Source organism: Petaurus breviceps, unplaced genomic scaffold (assembly GCF_028583685.1).
Source record: "Petaurus breviceps papuanus isolate PSGF00001 unplaced genomic scaffold, PetGlider_PUasm1.0 138, whole genome shotgun sequence".
Classification (NCBI taxonomy): Eukaryota; Metazoa; Chordata; class Mammalia; order Diprotodontia; family Petauridae; genus Petaurus; species Petaurus breviceps.
In genome coordinates this window covers 13,519,590-13,543,341 of record NW_027185694.1, presented here as the reverse complement: position 1 = coordinate 13,543,341, position 23,752 = coordinate 13,519,590, and the positions used below count along the sequence as shown (strand labels likewise).

The 23,752-nt window shown below is 38.2% G+C and overlaps 1 protein-coding gene across 6 annotated transcripts in view; it reads right to left on the bottom strand.

Annotated features, from left to right (window-relative positions):
• MSANTD3 (Myb/SANT DNA binding domain containing 3) overlaps positions 1-23,752 on the bottom strand; it is a 37,318-nt gene that overhangs the window by 7,802 nt on the left and 5,764 nt on the right. For 4 of the 6 annotated variants that reach the window (XM_069105917.1, XM_069105924.1, XM_069105888.1 and 1 more), the window contains exon 2: positions 1,455-1,904. In XM_069105917.1, coding sequence (XP_068962018.1) covers positions 1,455-1,872 — 418 coding nt within the window. In that variant the 5' untranslated portion in view covers positions 1,873-1,904. Of the gene's footprint in view, positions 1-1,454; positions 1,905-2,854; positions 3,042-23,752 lie in introns of those variants that run through there. The other 2 variants (XM_069105931.1, XM_069105908.1) reach the window with 2 other exon arrangements.

Here is a 23,752-nt window from a genome sequence, read left to right as displayed (position 1 = left end):
TTGTAAAAATTCTTTCCCAGTTTTCCGCTTCCCTCCTAATCTTGGTTCCATTGGCTTTGTTTGTATAAAACCTGTTTAATTTAGTGTAATCAAAATCATCCATTTTGTATTTCGTATAATTCTCTATCTCTTGGTTGATCATAAATTCATTCCTTCTCCATAGATTTGACAAGTAAACTATTCCTTGCTCTCCCGGTTTGCTTATAGTATTAGCTTTTATATCAAAATCATGCACCCTTTTTGACTTTATTTTAGTATATGGTATAAAATATTAGTCTATGCCTAGTATCTGCCACACTATTTTCCAGTTTTCCCATAAGTTTTTGTCAAATAGTGAGTTCTTTTCCCAGAAGCTGGAAGTTTGGGGCTTATCAAACAGTAGATTACCATAGTCATTGACTACTGTGTCTTGTGTACCTAACCTATTCCAATGATCCACCACTCTATTCCTTAAGACAGTACCAAGTAGTTCTGATGATTACTGCTTTATAATAAAATTTAAGATCTCGTGTGGCTAGGCCACCTTCCCTAGCATTTCTTTTCATTAATTCCCTTGATATTCTGGACCTTTTGTTCTTCCGGATAAATTTTATTATTTTTTTTTTAGCTCTTCTATAGATATTTTAATAGTTCAGTGATTACTAGTAGCCTTTTGAATTGTGATACCCAGCCATTGTTTTTTCCCCCCAACAATCCTTTTCCTTAAATCAATTCTTTATGACATGCTTGTCAAACAGTTATAATTCTTGTAGTCAAGAAGACCTGAATTCAAATCTAGACTCAGACATTTACTAGCTGTGTGATCCTGGGTAAGTCACCTAAACTATCTACCAGTTTCTTCATCTGTAAAATGGAAATAATAGCATCTACTTCACAATATTGTTGTGAGGATCAATTGAGGTAATATTTGAAAAGCATTTTTAAACCCTTAAAGTGCTATGTGAACACCAGAATTATTATTTATTTTTAAAAATTTAAAATTAATTTTCTTTTGAGAATTTTTGAGATCCTAGGGTATTGTTAAAGGTTGGGAATTGCTAGGATAAGAAACATTGCAATCAAGTTTTGGAAATGCTCATTTGCACTATTTAATAACAAGCTTTATTGCAAATCCTCCTTGAAGAATGCCTGTTTCTATGCCCAGAATGCATTCTTACCCATTGTGCTAAATGACAAAATCATCAGCAGTCATGGGTAATTAAATAAAAAAAATCTCCCATTTTTGTAAGTGTCTGTAGGCCCTATAATAAGATGTCACAAAGATAAAGGGCTGCAGACACATAAATCAATACCTTATTCTAGAGTCTGATTCTTTCCCTCTACCATGACTCCCAACTTTCAATGGAGAAACTCAAGAACTAATATCAAAGTTTATGTAAAAATTGGGGACATTACACAAAAAATGCAGATGGCATCCCAATGAACAAGGTAAGGAGTAACAGGAGCATTTATACCTTGGTTTGCTGTGTCAGGGTGGTATTCTGACTCTTCCTCCGGAGGACTCTGTAAAAAGTAAATTTGCTCAGGTAGCATGCTGGCAATCTTCTCTTTTCCTATTACCTGTGTGCTTAGAAGTGGACTAACACTCCTTTTTACCTTCTCTCTCCTTTCATGTGCCATTATCTTTTTGGTCCGTGCCTTGATGTTTTCCCAACACTTCTTCAATTGTTTGAAATCTCGTAGTGAGACGCTTGGTTGAGAATTGTACTCATGGGCGAGGGCTTGCCAGGTCCTCTGTTTAAGTGCAATTGTCCTGGCATCACTTTTCTTACATTCAAGCACATATTTATACTTTTCCACTAATGCAAGCAAGATACTCTTTTCCAATTCAGAAAAGTATTTGGCAGGTTTTATAATTTCGTTGTTTTGCATTTTCTATTCTTTTTCTCCAGGCAATAAGAATCCTGTAAAAGGAAGTTTTAAACAATAATTATATGTTCAACTAAATCTTCAACAAATTATTTTAACCTAATCAAATTAAAGATCTAAATGTATTGTTTTATTTTTAAAATAATTTTTATTTATTTCATTAAATATTTCCCAATGAAATATGAACATTTTTTAATAATCTTTAAAAATTTTTGAGTTCCAAATTCTCTCCTTCTCCCTTCCTTGAGATGGCAAGCAATTTGATATCAATTATATATGTGCAATCATGTAAAGCATATTTCCTAATAAAACATATTGTATTGCAAAAGAAAACGCAACGAAATAAAAGAATAAAAATAAAGTAAAAAAAAGTATGCTTCAATATGCATTCAGAGTCTATCAATTCTCTCTGGAGAGGGATAGCATTTTTTATTATCAGTCCTTTAGAATTGTCATGGCTTATTGTCTCAATCAGAGTGTTAACTTTCACAGTTGATCATTCTTACAATATTGTAAAGCCCTAAACTGAAATGTTTTCTTTTATGACATAAGAAAATGTATGGTATCCTTAAATTTATCCATGTTCAAAATATCTTTTTAATTAATAATAACTTGACATATGAGGTTTTAAGGTTTACAAAGATTTCACACATAACTCTTTACATACATTTCTTTTCATGTGTAAAACAACCCCATAAATTAGGTGCTAAATGACTTGCTAAAAAGTCAAGAAGAGAGAAGAGGTTTGAGCCTAGATCTTAGTAATTCCAAGTTCAGCAATCTGTCTTCTACACTATACAACATCAGTCTGTGTCTGATGAGAGTTATTTCTCATATACTATCCCAAATAAAATCAAACAAGATTCTCTATAATCTTACTGGACCACAGCTTTTTTTAAAAAGAGAGATAGAGAGATAGTCTTGCATCATGAAAGACCACTGAATGTAGAATCCCAACACTTAAGTTTCAAATCCTAGCTCTCACACTAGTACTCCAGTCAGAGAGAACAAATTCCAAAGTTCCTCTAATATGGAAGGGCGATGAGTTTCCTGATGATGAGGTTTCTTGAGGACAGGATGGAGTTGAGGAAAATAAGTAAACCTGATGGGACATGAAAAATGGAAGCTTTGAAATAACTTTTTTTTTTTTATCATATGCTTTATTAACTTCTAGTTTACATCATTCATTTCTGCCAGATTTTGAGTTACAAAATTTCTCCCTGTTTTTCCCCTACCCACCACCTCAAAATACTGATCCCACTGGATATCCCATCCTCCAATCTGCTCTCTTCCATATCTTCTCCCATACCCCCTCCAACTTTCCAGTAGGGCACAGTGGATCTCTATTGCCCCAGTGCCTGTATATCTTATTTCCCAGTTACATGTAAAATAATATTGATAATAGTATATATATTTAAACATTTAATTTTAAAACTTTGATTACCAGATTCATTCCTTTCCTCCCTTGTCATCCACCCTTACTGAGAAGATAAGCAATTCAGTATAGGTTGTACATGTGTAGCTAATGCAAAACATTACCATAGTAGATATATTGTAAAAGACTGACTATATTTCCCTCCCTCCTATCCCACTCCCCACTTGTTCTGTTCTCTACTTTGATCTTGTCCCTTTTCAAAAGGGTGCTTCCAACTTCCCTCTCCCCTAGCCTGCCCTCCCTTCCATCAAGCCCCCTCTCAAGCCTTCCCCCTTACTCTCCTGTGTGGTGAGATACCCTATTTAGTGTATATGTCATTCCATCCCTAAGCCAAATTCAATGAGAATAAGGTCAACCCATTCCCTTTTGACTTCCTGTTCTTCACCTCCATTGTAACCCTTTTCCTTTACCTATTCTATATGACATAGTTTACCCCAATCTTTCTCTCCCCATCTGCTTTCATTACATTCCTCTCTCACCTCTTAATTTCACCTTTTAAGTATCATCCCTTCCTGTTAAATTGGTCCCATGCCCTCTATCTATGTATACCTGTAAACATATATACACACATTCACATATGTATTCATATGTCCCTATACCCTCCTATATAGACATATATACGTATGTGTATATCTATATCTATCTATCTGTCTATATATATATATATATATATATATATATATATATATACACACACACACACACACACACACACACATTTCAATTCCCTTCAATTATTCCTATACTGAGAAAAGTTTCATAAGTTACCATTATCATTTTTCCATGTAGGAATGTAAACAATTCAACTTTGATAAGTTCCTTATGATTTCTTTTCCCTGTTTACCTTCTCATGCTTCTCTTGCTTCTTGTATCTCAATGTCAAATTTTCTATTCAATTCTGGTTTTTTCATCAAGAATGCTTGAAAGTCCTCTATTCCACTGAATGACCATATTTTCCCCTGAAACACGTTACTCAGTTTTGCTGGGTAGGTGATTCTTGGTTTTAATCCCAGCTCCTTTGACCTCTAGAATATCATATTCCAAGCCCTTCGATCCCTCAGTGTAGAAGCTGCCAGATCCTGTGTTATCATGACTGTGTTTCTATAATATTCAAATTGTTTCTTCCTGGCTGCCTGTAATATTTTCTCCTTGATCTGGGAATTCCAGAACCTGGCTATAATATTCCTAGGAGTTTTCTTTTTGGGTTCTGTTTCAGGAGGTAATCAGTGGATTCTTTCAACCTCTATTTTGCCTTCTGGTTCTAAAACATCAGCACAATTTTCCTTGAGAATTTCTTGGAGAATGATTTCTAGGTTCTTTGTTTGATCATGGCTTTCAGGTAGTCCAATAATTTTTAAATTATCTCTCCTGAACCTATTTTCCAAGTCAGTGGTTTTCCCAACAATATATTTCACATTGCCTTCTATTTTTTCATTTGTTTGGATCTGTTTAATAGTACCTTGATTTCTCATATAGTCACTAGCTTCCATTTGCTCCAATCTAATTCTGAAGAAATGATTCTCTTCAGTGAGCTTTTGAGATTCTTTTTCTATCTGTCAAAGTTGGCTTTTTAAGGCATTCATTTCCTCATTTCCTTTTTAAGTGTCTTTTGCCATTTGAGTTACTCTATTTTTTAAGGTTTTATTTTCTTCAGTCAGGTTATTGACTCTCATTTCAAGATTTTCTTGCATCTTTCTCATTTCTCTTCCCAATTTTTCCTCCACTTCTCTTATTTGATTTTCAAAATCTTTTTTACTCTCCTCTATGGCCTGTAACCAGCTTGTATTTTTCTTGGAAGCTTTTGGTGAAGGAGTTCTGACTTCACTGTCTTCCTCTTGTTCCATGCTTTGATCTTTTTGTCCCCCAAAAAAGGAATCTAATGTTGGATTCCTCTGTTTGCTTTGCTTCCCTTGTTTCCTCATGTTGCCACTCAATTACTTGACTTTTGGGCTTTTTCCCACAGTAAGACTCTGCTACCAGACAAGGGAGTTTTGCACCAAATGCTGGGGTTTTATCAGCTGCTGAAGGTATTATTGGGTGCCCTCTTTGAAGCCTTCACATGCTCTGGCAAGCTGGTCACACACCCCAGGACCTCCACCCTAGACCACAATCCAGATCCAAGCAGGTTAAAGCAAGAGCAATTACCCCTCAGACTGGTCGCTTGGTCCCCCTACAGTCTGCAGGCCAGGAGCTGAAGCCGCCACAGGTGACAGCTACGCTGTGGCACTTCAGCAGCTTCTCTCTCCAGGGGATAAAGGCCAACTTCACTCCCAATTACTGGACCCCAAAGTCCACACTGCACTGACCTCTCACTTTGTCCTTAGCATCTATGGGTTGATAATTCTGGAAACCACCATAACTGCTGATCTGAAGTCCCTCCAGCAAGTGCTTGGTCAGGCCTGCCCTGGGGCTAAAGCCTCTGACTCTGCACTGCTTGGCTTGGCTCCCAGAGCACTGCACTGGCTGCTTGCTGCCGGCCTGCCAAGCTGTCCTCAGCAGGAGGTTAGCTTCTCTGTGTCATTTTGTAGGTTCTGTAGCTCCAAAGTTTGTTCAGAGTCACCTTTTACATAAATTGTAGGTGGTGGGAGCTGGAGCCCAGGGGAAGCCCTGTTTCTGCTCCACCATTTTGACTCTGCACCCCTGAAAGAACTTTTTAAAAAATTCTTGTCCTCCAGCCATTCAGTCCTCTGATCAATGGTGAGAGTATAGTGAATATACCAATAAGATGGGAGACTTCAGTCACTTACCAGTTGTGTGACCTTGGGCAAATCATTTAACCCTGTTTGCCTCAGTTTCCTCATCTGTAAAGTGAGCTAGAGAAAGAAATGGCAAACCACTCCAGTATTTTTGCCAAGAAAATCCTAAAATGGGGTCATGAAGAGTCAGACACGACTGAAATGATTCAATAATCATAACCACAACCAATGCTGACATATGATCTATATCTATAGCTATATACACGTACACATGTGTGATATAACAGATATAAAACATCATAACATATTACCAGTTGTGACATCTACATAATATAAAACATATAACATATTTAACATATAGAACATGTAACAAAATAGATAACAAAACAAAAGATAGCATAAATAACATGAGCATAATCAATTACTTTACCCATGTGTGAAAATGGACAGCATGCATGTGTGATATGCCACTTATTACATATAGTTAATATGCTAGATGTAACTCATGGGTGATATATGTAAATAATATATTTGACAAGATGGAAGCCCTGGGAGTCCTCTTAAAATGGAAGAAACTCTGGAAGCTCTTTGTCTTGCATTCAGGTACTTAAGCCCTCCAGCATTCCAATCAGAGGGCAACATACTGTAATACTGACCTTTTCCTTTCTTTGCACTCTCCCTGCAATTCTGTAGTCTATACTTATCAACCACTTGACTTGTCTTTTTCCACAGTGGCTATTCCAAATATTTTTGGTTTTTCTCACACTTTCCACATCAGCACTCTTTCCCCCCATCCTCTAAGTTGAGGACTTTAGCTCATTCTTTACACATACACACACACACACACACACACACACACACACACAAACACACAACTGGGGCTTTTCACTGAGAGCTTCCTCTTCTCCCTTCCTCATCTCATATAATTCAGTCTTCTTTTCCCTCCCACTATCTCCATCTATACCCCTGCCTTATCCCTTCTCCTTGCCAAGGTAAACTGTCCAATATTCACCCTTGATTCCATTTCCTCCCACCTCTTCCATCAGATTTCCCCCTCCAACAACCCCATTTTCTCTAATCTTCTATCTCTATCTGCTGACGCCTTTCCTCCTCCCCACAAACTCTCCCATGTCTTCTTCATCCTTAAGAAACCCTAGCTTCATCAAAACTATACCCAATAGCTATCATCCTGAGTCTCTCCTCCCCTTCTTGGCTAAACTCTTTGAGAAAACAGCCTATATTCCCTGCCTCTATTTTGCCTTCTTATATTCTCTTCTAAACCCTCTGCAGTCTGGTTTCATCATTCAGCTGAAGTGATCTCTTAATTGCCAAATCTAATGGTCTTTCCTCAGTGCCTATCTTTGAACTATCTGCAGCATTTTGACACTATTAATCAGCTGCTGCTCCTGGGTACCCTCTTCTTTCTGGGTTTTTATGACATTGTTTTTTCCTGGTCTTCTCTTGCTGTCTGTCTCACTATTCTTAGTCTTCTCCACTAGATCTCATCCAGGTCGTGCCAACCAACCATGGGTGTTCCACAGTGCTCTGACCTAGGCCCCTTTCTCTTTTTGCCCAATATAACATCATTTGGTGAGCTCATCAGCTCCCATGGGTTCAATTATAGTTTATCTCTACTTACAGCCCTGTTTCTCTCCTAAATTACAGTTCCACATCACCAACTTTCAGTAACTTAAACTGGATGTCCCATAGGCATCTCAGATTCATCATGTCCAAAACCAGAATTCATTACCTTTTCCCTTCTAAATTTCTCTATTACTGTGTAATGCGAATGTAAATTTTAAAGATCTTCCCTGCCCCTAGGCTAAAGTGCACCAGAAGCCTGGGGAGGGAGGCTTGTTTTTCAGTAGATACTTCTTGATTGGCCAGTGAGTCAATAAGGTTGTTACATTCTCTGAGCCAGGAGAAGGCTATATAAGCCCTGATGTGTAGCTTTATTTTGGGACTCACTTTGAGAAGTGTTCTGTGATTTGATCTGAATTCTGGGAAGCCGTTGTTGAGAGTCCCCCGGCTTTGAAAAACCCAGAATGTGGAAACCCAGATGTTGACTGGGTATGGATGTAATGGTTGGACAGTTTGGAAATCTGTCTACTTGATGTTTCTGTCTTGATAATTATGCCTGTATACTTTGAGGTTCAGGGTGCTGACCTTTTCTCCTGAACAAGGTAAACGATATATGTCTGACTGATTAAAGTAAGCTTGTTAACCCATTTTGAGTTGCTTTCCTTTAACAAAGCAGATCCAAGAACCTGTGGTAGCTGCAAACCCTGAGGATGCTTGGGGTGCTTGCTGCTACATACTGTCAGGAGAACCTCTATCCTCCCAAGTCATGTCTCAAAACCTCTCTCGACTCCTCATTCTCACTCATTTGTTCCACAGATCAAACCCATTGCCAAATCGTTTCATTTCTGCCTCCACAGCACCACTTTCCCTCTCCTCTCCACTCATTCAGCCACAACCCTAATTCAGGACCTCGTCACCTCACATCTGAAAAAGCCTTTTCACTAGCTTTCCTCTATACCTGGGATATTCTCCCTCTTCACCTCCTCCTCCTGTTTCTTTCAAGTTCCATAAAAAAATCGCACCTTCTACAAGAAGCTTTTCCTGATCATCTTTTCATTCTATTGCCTTCCCTCTATTATTCTGTCCTTGTTTGTACACAGTTGCGTATTGTCTCCCCTATTAGACAGTGATGAAATCAGGGGTTGTTTTTTGCCTTATTTTGTATCCCTAGCATAATTCAGCACAGAACCTGGCATATAGTAGGCACTTAATAAGTGCCTTTTTGTTAATTTTTATTCAAATTAATTCATTTCATTCATTCATTCCTTCATTCATTGATTCATTTTTCAGTGGAAGGAATATCTTGTGGATGAAATCACAGCATCCTGAAGTATTGAAATATAGCACTAATACAGGGTGGAGTTGGGAGAAAGTTTAACCAGCCTCCATTTAAAAAAATATTATTAAGCAACAACTACCAAAACTACCCAATTAAAAAACAGACCAGTGGAACAGAATAGGGATCCCAGAAGTTGATCCAAATAAATTAAATGTTTAATATATGAGAAACCTGATGAAAACAAACAAAATTGGATGAAAAAATATAAATGTTACTGAGAGGGGTGGAGTCAAGATGGCAGAGTAGAAACAGCACCTCCATGCGGCTCCGGCTTCCACCTTCCCCAATTAATGTAAAAGGGGGCTCTGAACAAACGTTGGAGCTACAGAACCCACAAAATAACACAGAGAAGCTAATCTCCCTCTGAGGACAGCCCCGCAGGCCGGAATTGGCCAGCACAGGGCTATAGGAGCCAAGCCCAGGCCCGCATGAACCAGAGATTTTAGCCCCAGGGAGGGCCTGATCAGTCACTGGCCCAAGGGACTGCAGATCATCAGCAGCTGTAGCCGTTTCCAGTTTTATCAACATACAGATGCGAAGGACAAAGTAAGAGGTCAGTGTAGTGTGGACTTTGGGACCCAGTAAGTGGGAGTGCATCAGCTTTTGCCCCCAGGGCGAGAAGCTGCTGAGGAGCCACAAGGCAGCTGTTAAACAGATCCAAACAAATGAAAGAATAGAAGGCAATGTGAAATATATTGTTGGGAAAACCACTGACTTGGAAAATAGATACAGGAGAGATAATTTAAAAATTATTGAACTACCTGAAAGCCATGATCAAAGAAAGAACCTAGAAATCATCCTCCAAGAAATTCTCAAGGAAAATTGCCCTGATGTTTTAGAACTAGAAGGCAAAATAGAGGTTGAAAAAATCCACTGATCACCTCCTGAGAAAGATCCCAAAAAGAAAACTCCTAGGAATATTATAGCCAGGTTCTGGAATTCCCAGATCAAGGAGAAAATATTACAGGCAGCCAGGAAGAAACAATTTGAATATTGTGGAAACACAATCAGGATAACCCAGGATCTGGCATCTTCCACACTGAGGGATTGAAGGGCCTGGAATATGATATTCTGGAGGGCAAAGGAGCTGGGATTAAAACCAAGAATCACCTACCCAGCAAAATTAAGTATCATGTTTCAGGGGAAAATATGGTCATTCAGTAGAATAGAGGACTTTCAAGCATTCTTGATGAAAAAAACAGAGAAAATTTGACATTCAGATACAAGAAACAAGAGAAGCTTGAGAAGGTAAACAGGGAAAAGAAATCATAAGCCACTTATCAAAGTTGAACTATTAAAATTCCTACATGGAAAAATGATAATTGTAACTGATGAAACTTTTCTCAGTATGAAAATAGCTGAAGGGAATATATATATGTATATATATATGTATATATGTATACACACACACGCACACATATATATGTCTATATTGGAGAGTATATGGGCATATGAATACATATGTGAATGTGTGTATATATGCTTACAGGTATACATAGATAGAGGGCACAGGACCAATTTAATAGGAAAGGATGATACTTAAAAAGTGAAATTAAGAGGTGAGAGAGGAATATAATGAGAGGAGATGGGGAGAGACAGATTGGGGTAAACTCATACAGAAGAGGCAAGGGAAAATGGTTACAATGGAGGGGAAGAATAGGAAGGCAAAAGGGAATGGGCAAAACTTATTCTCACTGAATTTAGCTCAGGGAGGGAATGAAATACACACTAAATAGGGTATCTCACCCTACAGGAGAGTAGGGGGGAAGGGGATGAGAGGGGGGATGATGGAAGGGAGGGCAGGCTGAGGGGGAGGGAAGTTGGAAGCACTCATTTTTGAAAAGGGATGGTATCAAAGTACAGAATAGAACAAGTGGGAGGTGGGATAGGAGGGAGGGAAATATAGTCAGTCTTTTACAATATATCTACTATGTTAATGTTTTGCATTAGCTACACATGTACAACCTATACTGAACTGCTTATCTTCCCAGTAAGGTGACAAGGGAGGATGGGAATGAATCTGGAATTCAAAGTTTTAAAACCAAATGTTCAAAATTATATATACTATTATTAATACTATTTTGCATGTAATTGGGAAATAAGATATACATGCACTGGGGCATAGAGATCCACCATGCCCTACTGGAAAAGTCGAAGGGGTATGGGAGAAGATATGGGAGAGCAGATTGGAGGAGGGGATATCCTGTGGGATTGCTATTTTGATGTTATGGGTAGGGGAAAAATGGGGAGAAGATTTGTAACTGAAAATCTGGCAGAAATGAATGATGTAAATCAGAAGGCATTTGAAATAAAAAGAAACTTGATCATGAGAGATAGCATCTACACACTTATGTATATATATGGCATACATGTGTACATATATGTGTGTATACATATGCATGTATTTGTATACTCAATGGATGTGACACACATATATTTATACTACATACAGTGGAAAATTATGAGGTATAATAATTATTCTAGAGGAAAGGCACTATCATTTGTAGGGCTCAAGAAAATGGATCATGGAGAAGGTAGTTGATTTGTGAAACACGGGATTCAAGAGATGGTGAATAGAAAGGAGTGTGCCCAGACAAGGGGGACAAGGCAATATAAAGACAGAGAGATGGGAGGTGGAGTGGATCATGAAGGACATCAAGAAAACCAGTTTGATTGGACCATAGAGTTCTTGAAGAGTAATGTGTTTATTACACATTGGAAAAGGAGGTCGGGACTGAGTTGTGAAGGGATCAAAAGGACAATCAGAAGAGTTTATATTCTAGCCTAGAGGCAATGAGGAACTCCTAGAGTGTATTGAGTAGGGGAGTGATATGATAAGAACTAGACTTCAAGAAAATCTCTTCGGAAGCCATATGGCAAGAAGTTTGGGGTAGGGAAGCTAATCAGAAGGCTGTTCTCAAATAAGATGAGAACCTGAATGAGGAGATAACTATGTAATCAGAGACAATGGTATGAATATGAAAGATGTTTTGGGAGGTGAAAATGATAAGATTTGCCAACTGATTGGATGCACACAGTGACTTAAAGACAGGAGACAAAGATGATCTTGTGCTTTTGCAAATGCCTTTGACCGGAACCATGCTGGTGTCCTTGTTTCTTTTCTGGATTGCCAGCATTCCACCAGGTGTTACTGTAATTCTTTCCTTCTAAAATTACCTTGTATTTCTTTTGCATATGGTGTATATGTGTGTGTATTTGTACAATGATTAGTATAGTGGTTGGAACATATTGGCACTTAATACATGGCTGTTTATTGATTAAAGTAAGTACTTCTTGGACTAAATAGAGATAAATGGGTATCTCATCAAATCATTAGAATTTTAATTATTTATCTCATGATATTCACATATTTAAGAATAAAAATAATTGATAATGAATTATATATTTTTGCTCCTCAGAATAAATTTTAAAGATAGTGTTTCTAGTTATTTGTTATACTAAGAGATGTTAATGATAATTAAAATTATTAAGAAGTGTGAAAAAATAGAATAAATAAATAAAATATAAATGTTATAATAATATTATTAGATATTATAATATATAATGTAATGAAATAGACAAACTCATGATATTCTTTAAATTAGAAAAATAAGTTTAAAATATTAAAATCCATAGTGATGGGCAGGGCTGTAAGAAACAGGTATACTCATTTATTATTGGTAGCAATACCAGTTGGTCAAATGTTTCTGTAGAACATGGGTTCTTTACTATTTGAGTCATGAATCGTTTGACTGGCTGACAAAACCTAAGAACCTGTTGTCACAATAGCGTTTTTAAATGCATTGGAATAAAATACCCGGGATACCAAAGGAAACCAATTATTGAAATTAATAAAACAACCACCACCACCGCCAAGTTCATGGACCTAGGTTAGATACTCCTGGAGAATAATCTAGCAAGTGGTATAAAAAGCTATGAATTGGTCATATCCTATGACCCAGTAATCTCACTACTGGGTATATATCCCAGGGAAAGTAGCCAAAGGAAAAGGGTCTATTTGTTGAAAGGTGTTTATAGTAGTGCTTTTTATAGGACCAAAACCTGGAAATATACCAGACGCCCAACAGTGACAAAATGACTGAACAGACTGGTCACTGAAATAATGTACTTACTAAACCACCACCAAGAATGACAAAAAGGGAGATCATAGTGACATATGAAAAGGTCTATGTGGCATAATGCAAAGTGAACAAAGTAGAACAAAGAACTCTATGTACACATCGACTACAACCATATAAAAATACTGTAAGCTAAGAATGGAGTTAGTTAAGAGTTGCTATTGATAGTTGAAAGTATGTTTATTTTTTCATTTTAAAGGTCAGTAAATGGAAAAAGTCATTTAAATATTGGAAGCAGAGAAGAGGGAAAACTATAAAACAAAGGTAAGGATTATGGGAACATTATAATCAAAATAGAGGGGCTTCTTAAGTAACAAAAAGCAAACAGAGGCATGAAAGCAGAGAGAGAGAGACAGAGAGAGACAGAGAGAGAGAGACAGAGAGAGAGAGAGAGAGAGAGAGAGAGAGAGAGAGAGAGAGAGAGAGAGAGAGAGAGAGAGCCTCTTCCATGTAGGGCAGTCAGAGAGTAGAGGGAAAAGGCAGCTGAAGTATGGTGGACACAAAAGGGAAAGATCAGGTAAAACAATTCTGAAACAACCACAACACCCAAAACATCTTTTCGAGTGGGAAGATTTCACTTTGTAACCCCAGATGATTTACAACAGGAGCTGAAAATCAGACCAGGCCTTTGTTTTAGGAATTCAACACTGGAAAACATTCAACATGAGCAACTGGCAGGTAGATGGTCCTGACAGGGAAGCCTCACTCTAAAATCAGCAACATTTGTAGGTGCTTTAATAGTGGTTTATTTGCAGGAATGTTTAGTATTGTCTTATATTAACTTAGGGTCATAGCTCTTCCAGAAAAGAAAGTCTAACTGGATGAAGAATATTTATTGTCTAGATTTCAACATGGATAGTAATAGACAGTCTATAGTGCTTGTCCCTCAGTATGGGTAAATAAATGACAGACAATACAATGACAGGGACCCAGAAATGAAAAAAAAAAGAGTTGAGTGGGCTGTCTTGCTTTTAGATAACTGGTGTCTCATAATAGCTAAGGCTGATCTTATCAATATAAACACTTTATTGGTGTGGTTGTAGAGCAGTGAGACCAGGAGCACCATTGCCTCAGAAAAATTAAAGATACACATCACACAGATGGCAATGGAAAAGCACACGGGGTAGATATGGGTAGGCTGCATAATATAAACAATGAGGAAGTATAAACAAGAACAAGAAGGAAGGATGTCAGCAAAGGGCTGTGTGACAGCAAGAAAAGATGAGTTGGTTACCTAATGAGTGGGAGAAGTGGGGAGTGATCCTCCGATACCCTAGAAGAGGGTTGAAAAAGAAGAAATTGAGTAAGCACATTGGGTGAGTTCCCTGCGCTAGATCTTTGGGAAAATATGGAAGAATCACAGTGTAGGAAAGAGAAAATGAGTTGTTATCTGAATATTGTAAGAACATCATGAATCCATTTGATTATTTACATAGAGATTTTGTGTTCAGAGAGATCTCTAAGATAATTGAGTTTGGAACCCAATCATTTTACAGATGAGGAAACTGAGGCCCAAGAAAATCAACACTTGACAAAGATTATACAGCTAACTAGAGCAGTGATGAGAATTTTGCACACCGGAACAGCAACTTTATCTTGGGGCGGCTAAGTAGTGCAGTCAATAGAGCACCGGCCCTGGAGTCAGGAAGACCTGAGTTCAAATCTGACCTCAGACACTTAACACAAAACTAGCCACATGACCTTGGGCAAGTCACTTAACCCCAATTTCCCTCCCCCTCCAAAAAAGAAAAAGAGAAATTTTATCTCTGTATTGAGTTCAGTGGCACAAAGGGACTGATTTCCATAGGGTGGTTAAAATGACTAACTCTGAGCCACAAAGGAGGCTATGACTCAGCACAGGCCTCAGGCAAAATTGTGAATTCCAGACATATGCAAAGGCATGGATGGTCATGTAAGAGAAACAAGTAACAAGTCAGTTTGATTAGAACAGACTGGAATGGTAGGTGGGAGCCATGTTGTGGAGGCTTTGAATGACAAGCTGAAGATTATGTGATTTATTCTGCGGACAGTAGAAAGTCACTGAAGATGTCTTGAGTAGGGAAATGACATAGGCATTTCTGTGTTTTAGAAAGGTTAATTTGACTGCTGTAGAGGATGGAATGGAGATGAGAGAGACTGAAAGCATGGAGGCCAGTGAAGAAACTATTACAACAGTCCAAAAAAGAGGTGAGGAGGGCTTGAAATAGGGTGGTGAGTATGTGAGTGAAGAAAAGGGAATGAATCCAAGAGAGAATGTGAAAGTGGAATCAATAAGATATGATAACTGGTTGAATATGAATGATTAGGAAGAGGCAAGAATCAAGGTTGACCCTAGGGTTGTTAATCTGGGGTGGTTTGAAAAATTGTGGTGCATACCAAAGAAAAAGGGAAGTCTGGAGAAGGATGGGTCTGGATGGAAATAGAACACGCGTCCTTCTTCTCCTTTGTATTATGGACCTCATCTCAGAATAATCTTTTCAAATGCATAAAATAAAATACATAAGATTATAAAAGAAATCAATTATATTGAAATGCAGATATTTTTAAACTCACTAATTACCAGTTAAGAACCTCTAAATGAACTTCATTTTGGGTTATGTTGAGTTTGAGATGCTTACAAGACCATCCAGGCAAGGATGTTCAGGTGGGAGCTGGTCATTCAAGATGATGGAGCTCAGGACAGTTCATCCTCTTTTATTTTATTTTATTTTTTTGCTTTTTTTGGAGGGCAATTGGGTTTAAGTAACTTGCCCAAGGTCACATGGCTAGGTTTTTTTTTTGTTTGTTTGTGTGTGTTAAGTGCCTGAGGCCGGATCCAAACTCAGGTCCTCCTGACTCCAGGGCCAGCACTCTACTCACTGCACCATCTAGCTGCCCCCACAGTTCATCCTCTTGCCATGTTTTCCAGCCTTTACTTCACCCTTAGTTTTAAGAAGTTATAGGATGAAAAAGCTTTAAGAAGATTTTTAATGGTCTTTTAAAAAATAAAAACATTTTGGGATGGCTAGGTGGCGCAGTGAGTAGAGCACAGGCCCTGGAGTCAGGAGGACCTGGGTTTGGATGGGGTCTCAGATACTTGACACATACACACAAAAAACTAGCCGTGTGACCTTGGGAAGTCACTTGACCCCAATTGCCCTACCCTCCCCCCTCAAAAAAAAGCAAATAAATAAATAAATAAAAACATTTTAACTTATTAAAGGAATAGGAGGAAAGATAGTAGAGTGAAGTCAGTAGACAGACAATCTTGGAGTAAGCAAGGCTTTGAGTTCAAATTGAGTATCTGACAGCCCTAGTTTTAAGACATTATAAAATTTTAAAAGCTTTGAGAAGCCTTGCTTATGGCCTTTTAGAAGACAGTTTAATTTGTTAAAGGAATATAGAGGTAGTAGAGATAAAAAGGGACAACCCTGGAGTCGGAAATATTTGAGTGCTGATTTCAAGAAAAGAAAGTTTATTTTTAATGAGGCTTTGCAATATAGGCATAATTGTCTCTGACATATTACAGGATAACTATTTGCAAATCACTTAACCTCTTGGAGTTCTTGAGAAAAATGTCTAAAACAAAAGAGAAAGGTTTTTTTCAAATGGACCTTGCAATGAAATTATTGGTTGGGGCAAAAAATCCCATCCCCCTAAATTAGAATGAGTCAGTTTATTAATGCTCTTCCAATAACAAAACCAACAATAGCTCCCATATCTAGAGTAGTTTCCAACTTAGCAATTAGATGAGAGCAGGTTTGGATGGAAGGAATTGTCTAGGGGGCATAAAGGCACTGGCTTCCTAGGGAATTGAAAAATACAGTGACTTTATTTTCCAAATTCAAGTATGGAAAACACAGACTATTATGTTTGCCTTGCTGCCACAGTGGAGTAAGTAGCCTTTTATAGTTGCTATTGAAGGAATTAAAGCAGCAAACGGTAGTGGGAATTGAGTGAACCACACTGCCTTCATCTCGTGACTCAATTCTGGAGCTAGCTCAGTTCCCTTTCTATTTAATTACAGGTCTAGTACAATTTCTGTCTGGTGAGAAAGCTTTATTCAATTGTGGGAATTGTGAGAAAGCTTTATTGCATTATCTGAACCTAGCCCTGCATGGCTGGGAAGCTGGACCATTTCTCCCTGCCACTTCAAAACCTTTAACTAAGGACCTAGGTTATTGCTGACCAGAAATCCAGTCAGATCCAAAGACTGATGCAAGGAGTTGTCTCACAATTATATATCTCAAGTAGCCCACCCTGCGCTGGTCAATCCAGTTACTCCTATGTTTCTTTGATTCTTTATAGATACTTATGGAAAGTGGGGCACCTCTTTTTCTGATTTCAGGGACTTGTACCTGTTATCTTTCCCTCTCCCAACTGCCTCTCTCTAATTTTTCCTCCAATAAGAAATCATATTACCTAATTTTGTATCCTGGCTAATTGTTTTCTTTTAATTAATTGGTCTTATTTGACTAATTGTTTTTAATGCAAAAACATCTGTTTCCCCCTGTATTTGGCATCCAGTGGCAAAGCTGAGGAGGTCTGGTCTTGTTTTGTTATGCAATTGGCATACATTGCTTAACAAATTAATATGCTTGAATGCTCAAACCTTTGTTTCCTCAGTCATTTCATCTTTTGCCTGTCACACTATGGTGACTCTGTTCTAAATTTTCTAGGACAGTTCTGATTTCAAGAAAAGAGAGTTTATTTTTAATAAGGCTTTGCAAAAAGAATAATCTCTGTTAGATCATGTGTCCTAGTTTGGGTTTGAAAAATATGGTCGCTATAATATTAGGACATTAGGAGAGTAGTATTCACAGGTTTTATGGCTAGACATGTCATAGCCAATCAAAATAGGCTCATATTTTTAACTTTGTTTTAAGTGTTTTAAGATTTGCAAAGAACCCTGTAAGGTAGACAGTGGAATGATTAGTATTTCTATTTTACAGATGAAGACAATATGGCTCTGAGTAGTAGTAAGATGATTTGTCTGGAGTCAGATCATTCCAAGTTCCCTACACTTTCTATTATACATTGTAGTTTCTCATTGTCACCACATCTCCAACCATCTCAAGGTGTAAATACCACCCTCATATTTACCAAGTAGATCATAGGTTTTAGAGTGGGAAAAGACTTTAAAAATGATCTAGTCCAACTCCCTCATTTTACAGGAGAAGAAATTGAGGCCCATAGGGAATAAGTACCTACTCATATGGTAAATAAATAGCATACCTTGTTCTCTGATCCTAAGTCTACTTCTCTTTCCCCCATAACTCACTGCCTACCTAATAGCTAGGGACATATGGGCCAGTAGGTGAGCAACTTTATGTCTTTACAAAATACTTTACATATATTATCATTCTCTTATCCCATTCCCATAGCAGCCATTCAAGGTAAGTAATACAAGTATTTTTTTTTTTATTCTCAGGTTGAATGGCTAGTAAGTGGTGGTGCTAGAACTCAATCCCAATTCTTCTGATTCCAAAATTAGCATAGTTTACATCTATCAATTCTTAACTGAGCTTCAGATGCTAACACAATGTCCAAGGGTATAATTTGAGGGAGATATTTCACAAAATTCCTCTGGCTCATATCTTAACTGAAAGAAACCCTAAGAATGTTAGTATTTGTCTTGTTTTGTTCTCCCCTAAAGAAGTTCAGCCCTGCTTCAAAGAAGCAGGCTAGTAAGACACTGAATATAGGTCTGGTTTTATTAAACTCAAACAAACAAAAAGAAGCAACCACAAACCAAAGAATGGGCTTATATCCATGGAAATTCAGGAAAAGTCTCTTTTCTGAAAGGTCGCAGGCAACTGTCCTCTCTTTTGCATACCACCTTCCATCACTACTTACACAGTCAACATGACTCACAATACCAGACAAATAATAGGGGGTCCAGGTTGCCACTTGGTGAATGTGGTTTGTCACTACACCAGCTCCTCTAATATTGGCAGGAACAAGTCTTCAGGTTTGCTTCATCCTGGAACAACTTTGTTCACCATTTCGGCATCTACCATATTTCACCTCATAATTGTCACATCCTGGTTTTTTAGTCCAAAAATTGGCTTGCAACCTTTCATCATGTAATGATCACATGGTATAATTCTATTCATCATGCTGCTTAAAAGGTAAACAGAGCAGCAATGTATTCATGCCTATGGATATGAATTTATCTCTCCTGCATTCTGAGCCAGGAGCCTAGAATTCTCAGAGCATTGTCAGTATTTAATCTTGACGTATAGTCATGAGTATTCTATGCATCCTAATCTTGCACCAAAGACAGTTTAATAATAAGTGATTTTTAAGTAATACCTGCAAAAAATTTTAAAGCTTCACATAATGGTTGCCCCCCCTTTTTTGGCAAAAAAAAAAGCATAAATATGTGATGATTATGTGGTGAAATACAGCATCTTCCATGCTTGAGCAGACCTCTCCCTAGGTGTCTACTCAGCTCTGAAGCTGTCCCCTCCTTTCTTTTAAGAACAAGTCCAAGGTCCAGCTCAGGTATGTGACCTCTATATATCTTGATATGTTAACTCAGTGGTTCTCAAGTATGTTGCAATTTTGAAGCAATAAACTTGGGCCAGTATCTTACCAAAGGTCAATGAGTCAAAGAAGACCCAAGAGCTTTACACTTTATCCAATGAGTAGAAGCATCTTCTTGGCATCTGACCCTAATCCATGCCGAACAACATTGTATGATGTATAAAAATGCTGTAATGGAGCTTTGGACTCAGGGATCATTTGGACTTGATTTGTTAAATTAATATTCATGGAAAATATTTTGTGTCCTTCCAATGGGTTACTGAGATAACATTTAAAATCAGGTCTATCCTTGAAAATCCAGAATTTATATAGTTTTCCATTTCCTTCTCTAGCTCATTTTAGAGATAAGGAAACTGAGGCTAATAGGGGTAAGTGACTTGCCCAGGGTCACACAGCTAGTAAGCATCTGAGGCTAGATTTGAATTCAGGAAGAGGAGTCTTCCTGACTCAAGGGTAAAGTGAGAGAACACTAGGAAACATTTCATCAACTTAACAATTAAGCTGAAGACTTGCCCTATGCTAAGGTCAGGATGCTACCTCAAATTAGGTCTGGCAGTTTTTAGGATAGTTCATGATGCAGAGTTTCATGGAGTCAGGAAAAGCCATAGGCTGATGTGAAATAAGTCTCCTTTCAAGATTCCCAGAAGAAATGATATATAATGGAGAAGTTTGCCCTGGAACCAGGAAGACCTCAGGTCAAATCCTGACTCTGACACCTACTGAATGTGTAACTTTGAGTTGCCACTAAACCTCTCTGTGCTTGAAACAACTCTCTAAGACTTTAGATTGTAGAATTATAAGTTGCCTGCGTTGGAGAAGGAATATTCTCACCTGAGAGCCCCCAGTACCAATGAGATCATAGTTTCAGTTCCTGTTCCTATTTCTACTCACTCTGGAAGGAGTTGTTCACTCATAACCCAGATCACTAAACTCCATTTAATCAATGGTTGTTGGGGGTGGCTAGGTAGCGCAGTGAATAGAGCATCAGCCCTGGAGTCAGGAGGACCTGAGTTCAAATCCAGCCTCAGACACTTAATACACACACACACACACACACACACACACACACACAACTAGCAATGTGACCTTGGGCAAGTCACTTAACCCCAATTGCCCTCCAAAAAGCAAACAAAAAGAAAATTAATGGTTGTTGGTTTGGATGGGTGTGAATGATACATCCTTTCCCCTTCTGTACTATTGCTTCTATTTTCTTAAGTTTTTTCCAACTTTCCTACTTTTTTCCCTCTGCTCTCTGTCAATCCCTTCCCCACTAAGCTCATCAGCATTCTTATTCATTTAAGAGTCTGACTCAACCCTTCTCTACATTCTGTATATCCAATAAATGGTTTTGTGTGTTTGTTTGTTATGAGGTTTGGTGTTTTATGGATTACATCTGTGATTTCATTAAGGCAGGGAGTGCTCCAGGTCTTTGTCCACACATCTGACAGATTGCTGTATGCCTGGGAAAGCTGGCCAAAATACCAGCACCATGCCAGGAAACCAAATCACTTCCTTTGAATTTTCTTAGAAAGATTCTGAAGATCACCTGGCAGGATAAGATACCAGACACTGAGGTCCTTTCTTGAACTAAACTGCCAGGCATGCAAACTCTGCTTCAGAGAGCACAACTCTGACCATGTTGGGCCGACCATGTTGTTTGAATGCAAAACGTACGCTTGCTAAAAAGACTATTTTATGGAGAACTCACACAGGGCAAGCGTTCACATGGTGGCCAGAAGAAGTGATACAAGAACACTCTCAAGGTCTCTTAACTTTGGAATTGATTGTGTGACATGGGAGACACTGGCACAGGACCACTCAGCATGGTGTGCCCACATAAGAGAAGGTGCTGTGTTGGGAGCCAAAGAGGCCTGAGCCAGCACTCAGGTAATTACCTTGATATCAGTGGACCCAAATATCAAAGACCTCTTTTGATATGGGTTACACTTAAAAGGATGTTGTTTGAGTTCTGAGACCAACAAGCTCTGCCCCAAGATTTTAGTTATTAAGAGCTAAAATATTTGATTCAGCACTCAGGTATCTTTGGGTGGTCAGCTCTAAAGGTGATGTCTTTTGAGGTTTGCAGCTTTGGCTTTGAAGTTTGCTCTCAATTGTATCCGTTTATGACTGAGGCTGCATTAGCAGGTACCTGAGGCCTAGATCTAAGGTCTTACCCTAAGACTTTAGTCTCTTAGATAACAAATCCTTATCAAAATATCTATTCTGTGCTTCTCCCAGGATACAACAGACTAGGTAATGATTAGAAAACTTGAGTCCCCTTCCTTTGTCTCGTTGCTCTATAAAAACCTTGTCCTGAGAATCAATAAATGGAGTTCATCGTTCTTCCTTGAACTACCCACATGGCCTGGTCATTTCTTATTCACATCTCCGAATCATACTAAGTGCTGGACACTGAGCAGCCCACAGCAGTGCTGTGCTCTATGAACAAAGCAGAATTGCTTAGAGAAAATGGAGGATTGGCAAATTTAGAGAATCCACCCCAAATGTTCACATGGACTACTTGTGCCTGAGTATAGAGCATTCTGAGCTTGTACTGGTCTGATCAACCATAGTTGGACACGCTGAAACTTGACTCTAGCACAGTGATGTCATTTTGGTCCTCTTGGAGAATGAAGGACAGCAACCAACCAACCGGCCAGACTGGATTAATACTCCTAAAATGCTGATCTAACAATATCTCTCTTCTGCTGAAGATGCAATACCAAGAAGCAGGGAAATGATAACCCAGCTGGACTCTTCCCTAGCTTGACCCCTTCTGGAGTTTGTATTTAGTTCTGACAATGACAAGCTGGAGTGTGTTCATAGGAAAGTGACTGAGCTAGTGAGGAAGATGGAGAATATTCCTGCCATTTTGGTTGTTCAATTGAGTCCAACTTTTCATGACTCCATTTGGGTTTTTCTTGGAAAAGATACTGCAATGGTTTGCCATTACCTTCTGCAACTCATTTTACAGATGAGGAAACTGAGGTAAATAGGGTTAAATGACTTGCCTGGGGTCACATAGCTAGTAATTATCTGAGGCCAGATTTGAACTCAGAAAGATGAGTCTTCCTAACTCCAGGCCCAGCATTGTGTCCTGTACCACCTAGCTGCCCATACAAGGATTAAATTGAAGGATTGAGGATGTTTGGCATAGAGAAGGGAAACTTAGATTGCAGCTTTATATGCAAAAAAAAAAAATCCCAATAAATTCTAAGGAGGTAATGAGTTTCTCATCACTGGAGAGCTTTAAGAAGAGACCTACATTTAACCCTGCAAGGTCAGCTACATGACTTAAGGTGGCAAATCCATTCTGCTCTAATAATTTTATAATCGTTTAGTCTAGTAGAGATGTTAACACAACTACAAACGTCTGCCTGTCTGCTATTATAAGACATCAGGCATAATGAGCACCACTGCCTCACTTCCCTGGCAAATGGAATTACCTTTACATCAGACGAGACAATATACGTAAAGTGTTTTTGCAAGTCTTAAAGTACTATATGAATATGAGCTGTTATTATTATCATCCTGATATCAAATGGAAAGGCTAAACTGTTCATGATACATTCTCACAGAGACATTTACCAATGCCTAGCCATACTTTATGATGCTTCACTGCTTTTATATCAGTTTAGATGCAGTAAAGTATTAGTATTTAGAATTACGGGATCATTCTCTAGTGCTTCTAAAGTTACCTTCCACCTGCTCTGTATTTATCTTGTGGGTACCAATTTATATATATGCAGTCTTACCCAATAGAACATAAATTCCTTGAGGCCAGAGACTGGTTTTGCTTTTTCTTGGTAGCCCCAGTATTTAGCACAGTGGCCGGTTCACAGTATGTACTTAATAGCTAACATTCTGTGGCAACATCATTCATCTCACCCAAAGCATATCTCTATTCACTAGCTAAAGCATTTATCACTTTTCTTCTACTGACAATCTTATGGCCATAACAGTAAGAGCCAACATTTACACCACACCTTAATGTTTACAAAGTCTGATATAAAATATATAAATAAGTAAAATAGAAATATATTACATATATATAAGTAGATTATATAATATATAAAAATATATGTATATATATATATATATGCACATACATATTTCATTTGAACCTCACAACAACCCAGTGGGGTAAGTACAACAGGTATTATTA